This window comes from Poecilia reticulata, linkage group LG21 (assembly GCF_000633615.1).
Source record: "Poecilia reticulata strain Guanapo linkage group LG21, Guppy_female_1.0+MT, whole genome shotgun sequence".
NCBI classification, from domain to species: Eukaryota; Metazoa; Chordata; class Actinopteri; order Cyprinodontiformes; family Poeciliidae; genus Poecilia; species Poecilia reticulata.
Window position 1 is genome coordinate 20,983,960 of NC_024351.1, and position 16,987 is coordinate 21,000,946.

General features: G+C 39.0%; 1 protein-coding gene across 2 annotated transcripts; it reads right to left on the reverse strand.

Annotated features, from left to right (window-relative positions):
- Positions 1-747: 747 nt before the first annotated feature.
- Positions 748-15,324, reverse strand: ankef1a (ankyrin repeat and EF-hand domain containing 1a). Of its 2 annotated transcripts, XM_008398166.2 has the most exons (11): positions 15,097-15,324; positions 12,525-12,732; positions 11,906-12,067; positions 9,636-9,835; positions 9,389-9,538; positions 8,891-9,014; positions 7,766-8,588; positions 6,371-6,597; positions 6,006-6,127; positions 1,280-1,435; positions 748-1,159 (listed from the first exon to the last, which is right to left on the reverse strand). In XM_008398166.2, the coding sequence occupies exons 2-11, from the start codon at positions 12,712-12,714 to the stop codon at positions 968-970; spliced, it is 2,346 nt and encodes a 781-aa protein (XP_008396388.1). In that variant the 5' UTR covers positions 12,715-12,732; positions 15,097-15,324; the 3' UTR covers positions 748-967. The 2 variants fall into 2 exon arrangements, with proteins under 2 accessions (XP_008396388.1, XP_008396389.1); XM_008398167.2 differs by lacking the exons at positions 748-1,159; positions 1,280-1,435 and adding an exon at positions 3,318-3,338 and having other exon boundaries at positions 15,097-15,319.
- Positions 15,325-16,987: the final 1,663 nt, after the last annotated feature.

Here is a 16,987-nt window from a genome sequence, read left to right on the forward strand (position 1 = left end):
GTTTACGTTTTAATGAAGGTTTTATGGAGTGAGTACCCTTGTTAGATGGCGTTCTAACTAAAATTCTGAGGTTTTAATGTTTTTATCTTTTTTGTTTTAATCTTTTTCAAAATCTCTTTCTCACTGTTTATTCCTGTTTTATTTTAATGATGTAAAGCACTTTGAAATGCCTTGCTGCTGAAACGTGCTATACAAATCAAATTTGATTGATTGATTGATTGATTGATCACAAGCTGTGGTGGCTTATGTGACGAATCTGTATCTCAGAAAAATAAATAATAATAATAATAATAATAATAATAATAATAATAATAATAATAATAATAATAATAATAATAATAATAATAATAATAATAAAGATTTAAACTCCATCAGGAATTAACTTTACGACAGGGTATCTCTTTATCTATCAATTTATAAACATTGAGTTTATTTCCGGCAAAAAAAAAAAAAAGGTTCTGAGAATAATCTCTGAATTTTTTTTTTTTTTGAAAAACATGGACATTTTCGAGTTTCAAAGGTAGAAAATATTTGACTTTTGCAACGCTTACATTTACTTGTTTTTTTTTCTATAAAATTAGAGCCATTTGGTGGAAAATTACTCATTCAGTTTTCTATTTACAAGAACCCTAGTATGTCATCGTACCACTTTAAGTCCACCACGATACGTAGAGAAGTCAGGTGCTCAGAGGTGTGGACATTTACCAAGGAAAATTAATTAGCGAAAAAAGACAAAAACATAGTTCCTTCGTTTTAGACAAAGAACCAYARGAGGAAAGAACCTTTTATTTCCACTTGATTACTCACATTCTCATTATCTGCATGGCTTTATATGTAATTCAGTTGTTGATAAAAATCCCACAGCCCCAGGGATGGACATGTGCTGAATGTCGTTTTTCATATCAGCTGTCAAAAATAATAATAATAAAAAGGCAACGATGATGACAACAAAAGCAGAGTAACATAATTAGGACACTTGTCTCTGTCTCTGGCTTTCCTCCAGTGTGGTCTTTGGCTTGGTTATCTCCAGGATCCTTCTCTGGAAGCGCTGACTGAAAGGGATCAACAAGTCGTCAAAGTCCACCTCCAGGGTTATGCGACCCTTTCGTCTCGCTATGTTTGWCATCAGCTGGCTGGTGGTGGGCGGTTCACCCCAAACCTGAAACAAAAAAAAAACAACAATCGGAGTTGGAGTTAACAAGGAATAATAGAAGTCAAATGTAGTCAATATTTAGCTTTTATGTAGAAGGTTGTTAGGTGTCAGTGTAACCAAACGTACGRTTTTTGGCACAAAGCTAATATCCTCTGTGTTAGTTTTTCCTGTGGTGATCCTGGTGTTATGGAGGATGATGCTTTTGGAGATCATCTGTGTGGGCGTCCTCCCTGATGTCCCAGTCATCGTCTTGCTATGCACAGCATCCCTTGCAATAGCCACCTAAAGGCAATCACCAAGAACTGACGTAAAGGGCAGCAAGAGGAACGCGGTCAATGGAGCAGAAATAGCAAAAATTCAACAGATATTTATAGTACCTATGAAAAAAAGTATTTACTCCATTTGATGTTTTACCCTTTTTTAAAACTGTTCTTACAAATCAATATTCATCAACAAAATGTGGCTTTCTGACAAAATTGTTAGACTACTGGCACCAATTGGAGGGACCTTTGTTGAATTAGGTCAGTGACTTTAAATGGGTGGATATTTATGGAATCACTTATATTTTGTTACATCTTTTTATTTAGTTGTCATCTTTTGTACTAAAGTTTTCACTTTGATATTAAAAATATTTCTTTAAAAAGAAAATATTATAATTAGAAAAGCCAATAACAATAATAATAATAATAATAATAATAATAATTATTATTATTATTATTATTATTATTATTATTATTATTAATCCTGGTTGTTGACCAGGTTGTAAAAGCAATCCAAGGGTAAAGCATCCAAAGGAGTGAATACTTTTCAAAGGTACTGAAGACCAGATCAGACACACAAGACGTTTGCATTTTGTAGATCAAAATGTGATTTAAGAAAGTTAACTAGATAAAATACAAAGGGGGAAAAAAATCTTTGGTAATATTTAGAGGTGGGCAATTATTGTATCACTGATCATTTATTGAGATAAATTACTTGTCATGTTAAGATTTTGGTTTATCATTGTCACAATAAATTCCAATTATTGTTTAAACCCCCCTAAAGCTGTGTGTATTGTCAGGATTGTTAACTTTACAATTTTTCTAAATTGTGCAATAACTGTAGCAATAAATTGGAAAATATGATTAAATTCAGTTACTGTGTCAATTTTAGAAATATAAATCAGATTTCTGTAGCTCTCATTTCCCAGAGAATCATATTAGAAATGTTATGTTTTTCAATAGCAGTTTTTGTGTTTGTGGGGATATAATTGCTGTGACACAATTTCCACAATTGCAGTTACCTAAAAGAGAAGTAATAAATACTTCTTATCATCACTTTTTCAGTTATCACATTATTACCACAAAACATCCTGATAAAACTAAGTCCATATTGCCCACCCCTAGAAATATTTACACAAAACAAAGGTGCTGATGGATGTCTGAGAAAATGTATCATGAGTGACAAAAACCTTTGAAAAGTTTTGAAAAAATAAAAATAAATCAAAAGTCAAACCAGAAAATAAAAATGAAACAGCAAAACATGCTGAAAAAACACACCAGTGAGTAAAATCTGACACTAAGATGATGCCATAATAATATAAACCAATGACTTCCCCTGGAGGAACTGAGCTTTCAGACGGAGAGCAGTGTATTTATGCTCAACCTTGAACTGATCACATTCCATTTCCACTGCTGTAACGTTAGTGTTCAGACCAAAGATCTTGAACATAGTAAGTGCAGAGTCAGCACTTTTTAGCCTGCTAAAATCATAACAAGGCTCTGTGCATCAGTCGTTCGAGTTACAGAAACACTACAGGATTACCCGAGAAGCTACAATCCTCTTGTTTTTAGGATCTTCGCCTCTGAAAGCCACATACATGAGAACGCAATGAGATTGTGATTAGTGATATCAATTACTGTTTACACAAATAATTCCTGGAGGGCAGTGCTAAACCCAACTTTTCTCGCCTCAAGATGAAGAGAATTAATAGATGCCCAACCTCCTCTCACTCTCTTCCTCTTCGCCGAGCTGAAGGCAGTTTGTCTGCAGCCGTGTATTAGCTAGGCCTGGCCTCAGGTGATTGGCATCGTCTTCTCTGGGTCCCTGTGTCAGCTACTCGTCTGCTCCAAAGTAAATCACCTGTAAGAGCCGCTCGCCGTTCACCGTGGCTCTGATTTTCTAACAGTCAATGTGGCGTTCAACTCTATGAGGAAATAAAATGCAGGATGCAGGTTTGGAGCAGCTATCACGATCTGTAGACGGTGCACATCATTAAATTAAGAGTATTTTACAAATAAATACTTATTTCAATGACTGATAACAAAAAGAGAAACTTTTAATAGATTCAGTAACCAGAAAAGTGATGTTATTTATGTGTAACCTTACTGAAGCGGACCAAAAAAGCAAACTCTAGTCCGCCTAAAAACCCTGGTCTCAGTTCGAATGCATGCAGGAAGGCCAAGTGGACCGGAGATCACTCCACAAGTAGGAAGTGGACAGTAGCGCAGGGCATTCTGGGTAAATACATCCAAAACAAACGTGTGTTTAGCGCTAGCAGAAGAAATATATCGTGGTCTTTTGCCAAAGATAAAAGAGAAATCCTACGACCGCTAGCTCTGTCTTGGTTCATATTTTGTGAAGAAGGAAGTTGCGCTCAGTGTCTTCTTTACAGGTTTTCACGTTGTTTTCCTCCAGTGGATCTTGGTGCAGCGCCACCCACAGGCAAGAAGGTGGACAGGTTTTTCAAAGGGTTTGGTTCATTTGACACAGTGTGAAAGTGAAGCGGACCAGCTGAAAATGTAACAAATGTTGCAACGTTGATCCTCATTCGAAACGCCTCTACCAAACAATCAGGTGTGAAAACACCGTAAGTGTGGTGATGGAAGGTTGAGTTGGAGGAAAATGTGTCACAGGAAAAGTTGCACAAGCATCAGAGGCAACCTCAGCGTTCTGGGTGTTGAAAAGCAAAGACAATTCAAGAGTTTGGAGGAGATTCCCAAAGTGGACAGAGGCTGTAGTCTAAGATTCATCCAACTGCAGTCCAGAAGCAACAAAAACATCAAATATAAAACYGTGTGTGAAACGACTCCACATGAGTTTCTCGTTTACGCTGAATTACTGTATAATTTACTGAGATACAGTTATATGTCCTTTTTTTCCCTTAGAGACAGTTTAAATCTAATCCTTCATGAATAAATCAGTTTGTTTTGAATTTTAAAAAAAATCTCAAAATGGTGGCTGAMCCTTTTTGAAGGTTACACCTTCAAAAAGGTTGAAGGCGTAACCTTAGAAACTTAACAGTGTGGAACATTTACTGAACATGCAAGTCCACTTAGCAGAAACGACTCTAAAAACATAACATGAAATCCCTACTGGAAGAAATGCATGGAGGTGTATATTTTTAAAGATCTAGTTCTACATGATTGTACATCTACGTGATTGAAGTGTTGATAAGCAGACGGCAGATCATGCTAACTGGCTGAGAGATACAATTACACCGTGATGAGAAACAGACGACAGACATTCCTCTCTGTCCAATATTTTTATATTTCCAAGGCTTCTTCTGGATTTTTAAACTTTTGACACTTCACCGAAGAGTTTTCCTCCTTTATTGCACCAACTGCTACCAGTGCTGGTCACGTTTATTTAAAAAAAAGAATGTATTAAAAATCCCCTTTCCATAATCTGTAGGGTTTTTTTGTTGTTGTTTTTTTTTACAATAAAGTAATTTAAAACAAAAAAATGTAACAAAGTAAAAAAGGTGGGAAGAGGTTTCCAACGTTGGCCTTAATAAAAGAAAGGTGTACAGTTTCTATACTTCTCTGGCAGAATTTTTAATATTCTTCGTATATAGTTTTAGTCTATTCTCAGCAATGACAACAAGAACTTCTTTGCTGAGCAACAAATGTAGTGAAATGAAAGACTGATCGATTTTGGGATTGTTGTTTCTCTAGATACAACAACAAATGTGCGCACACTTTTGTCAAAACTCTGTTAAAGTCGAAAAAACACTTGTGGCGTTTCTGTTAAATAAGAAATGAAATTAAAGTCACATGTAAATAAGCTTGTTCACGCGATAAGTCAATAAGAATCATGATAGAGATGGATGTAAACATCATCTACCAACCAATCAGAGGAGACTTAGGCGTCTTATTCCATCCAAGCCGCATATTCTTGGGAGCTGCTACATATGCTGCGTTTTGGGGAAATTGTAGTCGGCCATTTTACAGAAGAGTAATGGATTCGACATGTTGGAATTACACACAACTTTTCATGAACGGTGCGACGCTGTAAGCGCTGTGGTGGAGCCGGCTGCACATCGTCCAAAACCAACAAAAACACCACCATCATCCTACCACTTCCTGTCGTCTACTTTGACATTTCTGCCAGTAGTTACCGTCCAGCTGTCGATCACGAGACTCGTGCGATGCAAAAAAGTGTTTTCACTGCAGTCTTGCGAAACACAAACCACCTCATCCTAACGCAAAAACCTTTTATCGAAAAAGTGTTTTTTTTTTCCAGCAAATTTATTTTTGTGATTTCAATTCGGTAATTTTTATGGTTATTTGGTGCATGTTTTCCTCTGACATCCTCTGAGATGTATCAGATCAAAATCCACCGATACCGAACCTCGCTTCCGGTATTGAAAGTGAAAAAATAAACCAAACTGGATCGGTTTGGTTTATTTTCACACGTGCACAGTGTGACGTTTGACTTGACTGCATCGTTTCAACCATTGTAAGGAAACTGCTTTCTGTTAGAAAACCTTTTACGAACAAACACACACAAAACGTCAGTGTGACACATCAAAAGTTGCATGCAGAACGTTTTTAATGTAAGCCGCGGTCAAACGGCAGGGCTACGTGGGTACCTTCTTTTTACCAGGTTTAGGTTTTGCTTTTTTGGGGTCCGGCAGCGCGTTCACCTTTTCCTGAACCAGGCTCTCTATGCTGGTTTCTCCAAAGTGTCTGGCCATATCAAGGCAGGTTACTCCTGGAGGAAAAAAACAAGACCGAGATGAATGAATGCAGTTATGGTTGTTTTCATTTTTCTTTTGTGCTTCTGAACAGTAATTAATGACAAATAGATTTCTTCCTTATTTCTACTGCTGTTTTTACTTGTGTTTAAAATGATGATGCACAGTCATAAGATCTGTATCAATGTACAACAGCGTAAATTCAAACCTAAGTTTAAACTAAAATAAAATACTTTTGTAATGTTCAGACTGCGTGGTACCTTTCTTAGTCTCTGAATAGACTTTGGCCCCGGCGTTGATGAGGAATTCCACACATGAGAAGCTGGAGCTCTCGATGGCTCTCATGAGCGGCGTGCCGTCGTTGATGGCCTTTGCGTTGACGTCGGCCCCGGCATTCACCAAAAGCTCCACAATTTCCAAGTACCCCCCGTTGGCCGCGTGGTGGAGGGGCGTCCAGAAGAACTGGTCACACATGCTCACTTCAGCCCTGTCGGACACAAGGTGGGAGTTCGTGTTCAGTGAGACCTCATTACTTATTGAAAAGGATTCTATGCTGCAAGGCAGATAGAAAGTTACTTTCTGTTAGTTCTTAAATCTCTGAATGGATTCACTTCAAAATACATTAAAGATCTGCTGTTGTTGTATCAAACCTTCCAGACCTCTCAGGTGTTCTGGTTCTGGTTCTGAACCAGAAACATGGAGAAGCAGCATTCAGCTTCTATGCAGCACTAATCTGGACTAAACGTCCAGAAAACTGCAAAGATGCTGAAACACTGAGTTGCTTTAAAGCTTTTATTTAAAAAAAAATAAAAGTAACTTTTATTTTTTTTTTTTATGTTTTTTTTCATATTCAATAAAATTATTATTATGTTGTCGCAATACCGTAAGAGACAGATGTGGAAAAAAACCAACATCCTCTGCCTTCCCACACTAGTAACTGCAGAAATACACCGCCCAGTCAGAAACAGCCAATCAGAGCCAAGGGGAGGATCTTAGCACTATCAATCACTCTTGTGTATGTGCCGCTAACACCCTACCCCTTGCTCTCTGCTAGTCTTTAACAGGTTTATTATAACATAGCCTGGCATGAATGCTAAGGCTAGTTACCATGGCCACCAATGACGGGGATAAAGTTTTATTGAAATGGCAAGACGTTTTTCCATCATAGTGACAGTTTTAACAAATATGAAAAAAACCAAAACAAACAAAAAAAACATTTTTGTCAAAGTCACATACCGCAGCTTTAAGTCGAGACTTAAAACCCACCTGTTTAGAATTGCCTATTATTAGTAGTAACTGGAACACTGATCAACATATTTGACGTGTATTTGCTTGACAATTTTGTTGATGGCATTTGATAAAATGTAATATTTAATGGATTTTGTATGACGCCCTTATGACTTAAAGCACTTTGAGCTACCTTGTTCCTGGAATGTGGAATGGAAATGAACTTGAYTTGACTTCACCCTTTTTAAGGYTCTTGTAACTATTAATAGGAATTACCAGTGAAAACCAAATACAGAGCTTTTTAACAGTATTTGCATATACAACATATTTTCTTGGGGTTTTGTGCGACAGACCAAGTGTTTTGGGGTGTGTCTCAACACTGACAAGCCTGGACTGGAAACAGCTGGATGTCGGGTTTGGCTACTCACCCCTTTTCTAGAAGGTACTGGACCAACTCGCAGTTGCCGCTGATGCATGCCTCCATCAGCGGGGTCTTGTAAAATTCATCCTGAGCGTCCACAGGTACTCCATCGTTGAAGGCGAGGTCCAGAGACTCCAAATCTCCGTTCCTCACACAGTAGTTGATGTTGATGTAAACTTTGTTTGGCTTCTCTATGTACCACCACGAGTCATTGACTATGGGATGAAGTGGCGGGTGCTCGTTGTCAAAGCGGCGAACGTCTGTCAAGTTGTGGTACTTCTCAATCATGAAATAAGGCGGGCCGCCGTCGGGCCGTCGGGGCTTGAGCTCCGGCACGAGGGTGCAAATGGGTATGGGGAGGACAAACGGGCCTTTCTTCTTCTTCTTCTTAGCCCCCTTTTCTTTCTTTTTCTTCTGAGTTGTGTACCCAGTGAGACGGAAGGCTTTCTTGATGTACTTGGTGCCTTTGATGAAGTCATTCACGTTGATCAGGCCCTCTCCCTTCTTGCTGTGTGCTGAGAAGACCATCTCGAGTTGGTCTGGTTCAACCGGAGCGCCCAGGTCCTCTAACACGGACATGAAGGTGTCTAAGTCAGCATTGCCAAATTGGTCCTTGAAGGCTTCCACTAATTCAGCCTCGTACTCGTTTGACCAATCGTGAAGGGTCAGGGYCCAGAGATCTGACATCATGCTGCCACCAGTGGGTTTTTTGCTTTTCCCAAATGCCCTTTCTGCTTTTTTCAGCTCCTTGATCGCTGCCTTGAGTCCAGAGTCTTTGGCAATCTGACGTGCCAGCAAACCTTCCTTGTTCTTCACTTTGGGGTTACAACCTGAACACAGAGCAGACTGCTATGAAAAAAAAAACAACAAAAAAACACTTGATCGCATTACTTAATTTAATTCAGGACTGCGTATTGCTCTGTTTGATTTCATTTCCTGCCTCCACATGCATCAAAGCAGAGATATAAGCTTCGCAATGCTAACACACAAAAGAGCTATTCTTCATTTCTGTAACCAAAATCCTTAAAGTTCCAGAGGACACGTCCAGAGACCTAACGTCTCTTCCAGAGACGAGCAAATACTTTGGGTGATTGTGTTGAAATTGAAGACGCTCTGCTATGTCACGGCGTACCTCTCTGAGCAAGGAACTTGCAGGACAGGGCATTGCCTGCGGCAGCGGCGTAGTGTAAGGGCGTACAGTTGTCCATGTTAATCACATTCATATCTGCTGCAAATCCTGACAGCACCATGATTACCTGAAGGATGGGAAACGTCACAGAGTTACGTGTTACAGATTGTCCAAACCTAAATTACCTAAAGTAAGATTCTGCTTCTGGTGTTTAAATGGAGTGAAGTGCTAAGAAAATGACAAAATATAAATACAATTTGTCATTCTCATTATTTATTTTTTTAGAAAAAAGTGATTCTGCAGGACGATTTCTACTAACCTGAAAAAACAATGATTTTATTCATAATCAAAAGCAGAGTGCGTGTGAGAGCCTAGAGGGAGATTTTTCAATATCTGGACCAGTGAAGACATTAACATCGGATAGGTGTGTCTTGGGTTGCAACCCAACAAAATGTGAAAAAGTTCAAAGGCATATGATAGAAAAAGTTCTAGTTACCACACCTCAAAACAGCCACTCAGGGCGGCGTAGTGTACTGCGTTGAAGCCGTTTTGGTCCAGGGTGTTCGGGTTTCCACCTCTCCTGAGGATTTGCTGAACAACTGGCAGGGAGCCCGTCTTGGCAGCCTCCATTAGCGCCGTCACACCCTTTGTCTGGGCAGAAGAAATCACACTTTAAATGGCTTCTTCTCCATATTTTTCTCTGTCATTTAAATTGTTTCTGTCATGTTTTCTTCTTCTCTTCTTTTACCTCATTTGCCGCGTTGGGGTCTGCACCTTCATCCAGCAGGGTGAGGCACAAGGGGGTGCACTCATGGGCTTTCTCACACATCATGCTAAGAACGTGAACCCCGCTACAAGAGATGTTGTTGGGATCGGCCCCGTTCTTCAGTGCCATTTCTAGGCAGCGGGAGTGGCGAGTGGTGGGGTAGCTGCAGTAGAACAGCACGCCTGAATCACAAATGAGATAAAGAATAATAAAAAAAAAAAAGGTTAAAAGTGACAGAAGTGTCATTTACATTTGGGCTTTGACAAAAATAATTAGATCTGAGGTGGCGAGTCGGGCTGGGTGGTTCATAATTGCTGAGTCTTTGTGTAGTTCAAGTGCTGCCTGCGCTAAATATGTACCTCCATTATTCCATTCAGATCCAATGGAGAAAAATAAGTTGCAAATTAAAAATAATTCAGATTTTTATTTATTTTTTAAACTTGTATGCAATAATCGAAAACGTGTGAGGAATGAAACGCTTGAAGAGAAGCCGGGGATGAGAGCGGTGCGCCTCAGCTGAACACGCCTCTGGGGAGCGAGCGGCGTTATCGGGTTACAGAGCAGGTTCCACATCAGAGCGTCACCGTGAGGACTTGATCTGTAATTAGACTCACACACACAGGGGCCTGACTCACACACAGAGCCACACACTGACGTACCCGGACTAACACGCTACATGACAAAACAGAACATTTTACCACCGTGAATTTAATGTTTGGATACAAAAGTCCAAACATTGATGCCAACTCTTGGTCCCTCCGTGTTTCACGGCGTTTTCTGATCTGGATGCATTAATATCTGATCTGGATGCATAATGTCTTTCTCATCGATATCTAAACAAAAGCTACACACGCGTTCTTGAGATGTAAGACAACGTTTACCTGACAAAACCTAATAAGAGCAAAAAAAACATCCTGATTGGCTACAAGATTTCAAAATGATTATGGATCCTCTATGATCCATGCAGCTTCAAATTGACTGCATRGATCTGAAAACACATATTTAAGTACTGTGTTCTTAGAATAGCATTGAAAAGTGAATTTATTTCAGTAATTCAACTCATTAAGTGAAACACATTACATAGATTAATTCCACACAGTGATGTTTTCACGTCTTTCTTCCTGTTAATTATGATGATTTTCAGTTTACAGGTTATAAAAATGCAACCTTTAAGGTTAGGACACTACATCAGACCAACAACAACCACAGACATGTTGGCTTAATGGAAATTCAGTTTGGTACCTGCTTGAAAGTTACTTTTAATCTGACAAACGAGCCCAAGTTATTTCAATTTCCCAAATCATAATATTGATGGAAGAGTTTTTTTTTTCCATCTTACTTCAGTTTCAGACATTTGCACCTGGAAAACTGGTTTTGGAATAGATAAAACACCTAAAGCCTATAGAACTGTCTACGGCTGCCATGAGCCGTAGCTTATCAAAAACCTCTCCACCGTATTTAAAAGCAGCTCTGTACTTTAAAACAAACTGAAATGAATTCTACCATTTATTTTTTTTAGTTTTAACATTCAACCTTAATTTAGTAATGAAAAAATCATTTCACCATATGTTATGGAAGTATGGTCAATTTTCCATCTAATTAATCCTGGGGTTTGTTGATGGGCTCCTACAGGAGCATCTGGGTTCTGCATGAAATGCAAATTGACAAAGGCTACAATAAATGTAAACTTCTGCACTCAGCTGTTTAATAGAAAAATGATTGAAATAGTCTGGGGAAAAAAAGCTAAAGTTAGCTTTCAGTGTATTAACAATATATAGCCTCTAACAAAAATAAGTCTGTCGCATTAAGCATTAATCACATGATAAATTGAACTGAGCTTTATACTTTCCATTGTGATGATTCATATTTTATTAATGAGACATCGTAATCAATTTTTTTTTCCAAGTTTTGATTGCATGTGGTTTTTATTTCCATTTTTATTTATTGTATTTGACTGTCGTGTTTTATCCTGGTTATTCCAGTTCCAATGTTAAGTGTTCTTTACAAAAGTAAAGTTTTTTTAGTTTTTGATAAGGCAAACTTGGATTATTTCACCATTATCAATATATTCCTTGAAAATGGACTCAAAGTAACAATAACACTGTCTATCGCAGTAATTACCGAGGCGATTTATCGCCCAGCAAAATTTGTTATCGTGACACTTTGTGTGTTTTTGTAAGAGCTTCCAGCTCTTAACTCGCTCTTCTGCAATCCCGTCTGAGCATTTCACTCTATTTTCACTCTCTGCCCACCTTTGCCCTTTATGTCCACTAGTTTCATGTCAGGCTGTTTCTGGAACAGCAGCGATAAAATGTCCTCATTCCCCAGCTCGGCAGCTAGCATGGCGGGCGTGCGGCCCATCTTGTCTTGGACGTCGGGATGTGCTCCAAGGGAGAGGAGAAACTCAACAAGGTCTGTGAGGAGACAGAGCAACAGACACACTCAGACGGACGTCGAACCTGACACCCTTCGCCCGCAGAACTGTGTGAAACAGAAACTCTGGTTGCAAACACCAATGATTAGCATGTCAATAAAATAAAAAAATCCAGCGTTTTGCTAGTCTGCTGCCATTTTCTGTTTGCCTGAGATAACGCGTGTCACTGCTCATTCCTCCCTACCACTAACCAAACAAATCATTTAGAGTGAAGTTTCTGAGGTTTTACACATCGACTCAAATTACCTTAATAAAATAAATACAACTTTCCTGTTACATAGACATAGAAATGGAGCGGCGTGATTGCGCTTAAATGTTTGTTGTCATAAAACGTAGCTTCAGTTGACAAATGTTACACCCGCAGAACGCAACTCGAGCACTTGTTTGATCGAAACGTCTAATTTACAATCAGACAGAGCAAAGATGAAGCTCATCACCGCTATTGTTGGCTGAAACCGCCAGGTGGAGCACCCCCAGGCCTTCCTGTGGCTCGGTGAGGTTGATGAGGTTCTTCACCCCAAGCTTCACCATCTTCTGGATCTCATCCTTCTCTCCTTTGTGGATCCACTGCAGCAGGCGGTAGATCTGGAGGACCTGCAGACGGCCCTTTGCCACCGCGCAGCTCATTCTGGCGTCCCTGAGAGCCTGATGGAGAAAGGTTTGAGAGAAAAAGGTGGAGGTGACGGAGGAAAAATGAAAACGCTTGGAAATTCAACATAAATGAGTTGATAAAGCTTCCCACTGCAGCATTACTGTGTTATGAAGTTTTGGAGTTGGCGTCCTAGAACCGATTGTAAATGCAAGAGAAGAGACATCTGTAAGCATTTATTTAAACAGCAAGGTTGCTTTTTAATTTCTTTTTATGATATACTTAAAAAGATTATTTTTTCTAATAAAATTGAAAATAAAATGCAGAATTTCATGTCAGCACACAACGAATTTACCTCTGTTACCTGATAACGACTATTAAAGATGCACTGTGTAACTTTTAGTAAAAAAAAATGTTTTACACATATTTGTTAAAACTGTCACCATGTCATCACATCAGTATAATATGAGACATATAATGTGTGAAAAGATCGAGCTCCTCCACCTCCTCCCAGTCCTGCTGTTGCCGTCTAAAGAAATCCACTGCTCGACCAAAAACATCCAATCAGAGCCAGGAGGAGGGGCTTAGCGCTGTCAATCACCTCAGGAAAACCATTTATCTACCATCATCGGTGTTTTTTTTTTTGTTTGTTTGTTTTTTTTACATTCTACATAGTTACATACTACAGATTTGACAGAATAAATGAAATCTTTTAGAAACTTTGGAAAATATTTTCAGATTGTAATCTTTCACTCAGCCTCAAGAAGCTGAAGTGGGGAAAAGTTACTGGATACAGAGTTAGTACCCGACAATGAATCAGTTACAATATTCTATAAAGGGAAGAGAAATGTCAAGAGATTCAGCAAGACATTCAATTCAACTCAGTTTATTTATATCCATTCAGAACACGTTATCTTGAGGCACTTTTCCAAAAAAAAAAACTAATTTCAGTCCAATAATATGTACAGTCCAAGTTATCAAGAAAATTGCAGTGAAGTTCAGTTTATTACTCAAATTGGTCAAAAAGCAGATTAGCGACAATCGCTTGCATTCCCTCATACCGAGCATGCGTGTGGCGACAGTGGGGAGGAAAAACTCCTCTTTAACAGGAAGAAAACTCCAGCAGAACCAGAATCTGGCTCAGTGTGAATGGAGCAGACGCATAAAAAAGCAAAACATGTGGCCCATCAGGCAGCATGTGGGCTCACCATCAAATAAACGTTTTTACAAGATGAAGATTGGTATTATTTCATCCGTATGCTGAAATACACTTGCACTCTTAAATAATATTGCAATGGGGTTTTGTACATCATTGTATTGCTAGTTGAAAAAAAAGTCATTTTTTTGCTTGTTTACTTAGAAACTGTGATAATAATACAAACAATAGAGCAGTATCTTAGGTTATTTCCTCTCAGCTGTATGTGGCTCATGTTTCTTACATGGAGGCTGTAATTCAGACCTCTAAAGTGACAGTTAAATGATACTAGCAAAACAAAACCCTAACAGTATATCTATATGCATTTTATACAATCAATCAATATAAAAATCATGCTCATTTAATTTGAAACACACCTGGGAGTCACCTGAGATAAAAAATAAAAAAAAATCTCTATTTTCTTTTAAAGGAAAACTTGGCCAAGACATTACATCATTGTAATTTAAAAGACACAAGCAACAACTTCCACATTAACATCAAAATACACAAATCTAGGTCAATAGGCAAAGATGGACGCCCAGCCAAAGAATAACCTTTGAACTCTTTAGTTGCATAGAAATCTTTAAATCTCACAGAGTCATTCTGGTCTAGCGCAAATATCTCAGAACACTTGAAATACGACAAAACAAACTTACAAGTAACTTTTCAACAAGATGGGGGCTTATTTTTAAGTCAATAATTCCTTAATATTGATGAGAAAGTATCTGTTCCATTGGCAGATTATTTCGCTTATAACATGATATTTTTTTTCCATGTTATACTTAAAATAAAACATTGATAAAGCTCCNTCTCTCGTGTCAGTCCTTGGAGAAATGTCTAGTTTCCTAGTTTCACCACTAGCTTACAGAAAGTGGACATGTTAAAAATATTCATGTTATTTGAAGTCATCAGTCTGATTTGCCCTCAGGGTGGGGGAATGGTTGCGTCTCTGTGTTGCCCTGTAATAAAATCATAACATGGCCCTCCTCTCTGCCTGGAATGGGTCATGATATAGCTGCTCCTATTGACCCCAAATAAGAAGATTCAAACAGATTCCCCCGAAACTTATTATAACAATAAATCCATAGCATCTGTTTGTATGTCGAACATAACCACGCAAAAAGTTTGGGCTCAACCTGTGTACGTAACAGCTGCTATCTATCTGCGTACGAAAAAAAGGGCAGATATTTAAAACATGGAGGTGCAAACAGGCTCAGTGACCCACCTGTAAACAGGGCGAACAGGCAGGTTAGCTGGTCTCTGCTGTTAACCCGCCTTAGAAAACCTCTGTCTGCTCATCGACAAGCCACACTGGTTCCCAGTCTTCCTTCATAAACGCTTCTATACAAACTTTAAAGCACAACCTTTCACTTGGTGTGAGGGGGAAGGTTGTGCTTTGTGGGGGAAGAAAACAAACATGGTCTCCATGGCAACGTGACACGGCATAGATTTTCCGCGAGGGACGGACGGGTCCGCGTCGGAGCTGCTGGGAAGCTTTACAAGTCACGTGACAGTGAAGCGCTGTCAAAGAAGAGTGAGTCCAATTATAGTACTTTAATTGGATGAAACGTTTTTTTCCCCCCTCCCTTTTACTAGCATGTATAGAGGATTTACACAAATTTGTACAACCATGTTAAGAAAAATTAAACCAAATATATACATTTTTCTAACTTTAATGTGTGACATAAGTCAAGGAAGACGAGCTGAAACACGTCAAAATAAAATGTCTGCGCCCTCTTTGTGATTTCTTGTATCACCTGTTGATTTATGGCAGCACTCTGTAAGTTTGGATGTGAGGAAATGAGCACGGCAAGTCTTTAATTGGGAATAATACCCACCAAAACTCTACTTCCTGTCAGAAACCTGAACTTTGACTGGAACCTGATGCTGTTTATTATTGTTGGGAAAACGAATAAAGCTGCATTCAGGACTATCCTCGAAGAGACTGCCTCATAACGTTGATAACCTAATTAATGTTCATGTTTGTAGCTTTAACAAAATATTACAAATTTGAAAGAGTATGAGTCTTTGTATGACACTTTATTTAAAAATGCTCATTGGTCATCCATAATATCTACCATTTTATAACCTTAGCACTGCTTACATTCGTCAGGGATCAGTATTGATTTTTTTTTTTATATCTTATTCAGTAGTAGGGGTTAATTATACGCCTTCGCCGTCTATCCCTTGTCAGAGTCCACAATATATACTCTTGGAGGCATTTAGAGGAAATGAGCTCCAAATGACTGTGGCTCTATTTCTTTTCTTTATGTAACATTAATTTAATTATCTCTGTGGTATTTCAAAACGGCTGTTTTTCTTTAACTCACACGCCACAGATTAATTGCAAATCGGAATCACCCGTCTCGAAACGGCCCGTATCCATTTCCCATCTTGTTATGCATTCTTACGTACCTAAGTAGTCCAGGTTCAATTACCAGTTTGCTCTTCACCGGTGGTGCACACAGATCAACTTACTCAGGCCTGAGGATGACTTTTGTGTGCGTGAGTGGCAGAGGAATGAAAGGCTCCTGAATCCGGAGATGGTAATCAAGATAACTGTGGCTCCCCGAGATGACTAATGCATGAATGACAGGATCTCTTTTCCTTCTGGGAAATTCTTGCATTCTTCAAATCCTCAAAGTTGGAGCGGAAGGAGAAGATTGGCGATTCCGACCGCCAGGTGTCACCAGAGAGCAGAAAACAAATCCCTTTTTTTCCCGGCTCTCCCCTTCAAATCCGGAGCTAAAAGTAACCCATGGAGGTCAAAGACGAAGAGAGAGAAAGAAAGGGGTTTAAGCAGGAGCAAGGGAGTAAAATAATCCCAGCTGTGTGTATTTGTGAAGACCCAAAGAGTGCCAGATTAAACACGTCTAAAGCGGGAGCAGCAGCGTGCAAAAGGTGGAACAGATCGGGCTGTTAATAAAGGAACATAACTGCTGACGTCTGTGTTCATCTGGGGATCTGTATTTGAGGCACACGCGTGGGAAAACATACAACACATATACAGTAACTGGCAAGTTTAAGTGGTAGCTTTTAAAAACAATCTTACTGGGCTTCAAATGTAGGAAAATATTCACGAGTTGCCCAATGCATAGAAGAAGTATCAATGTAAC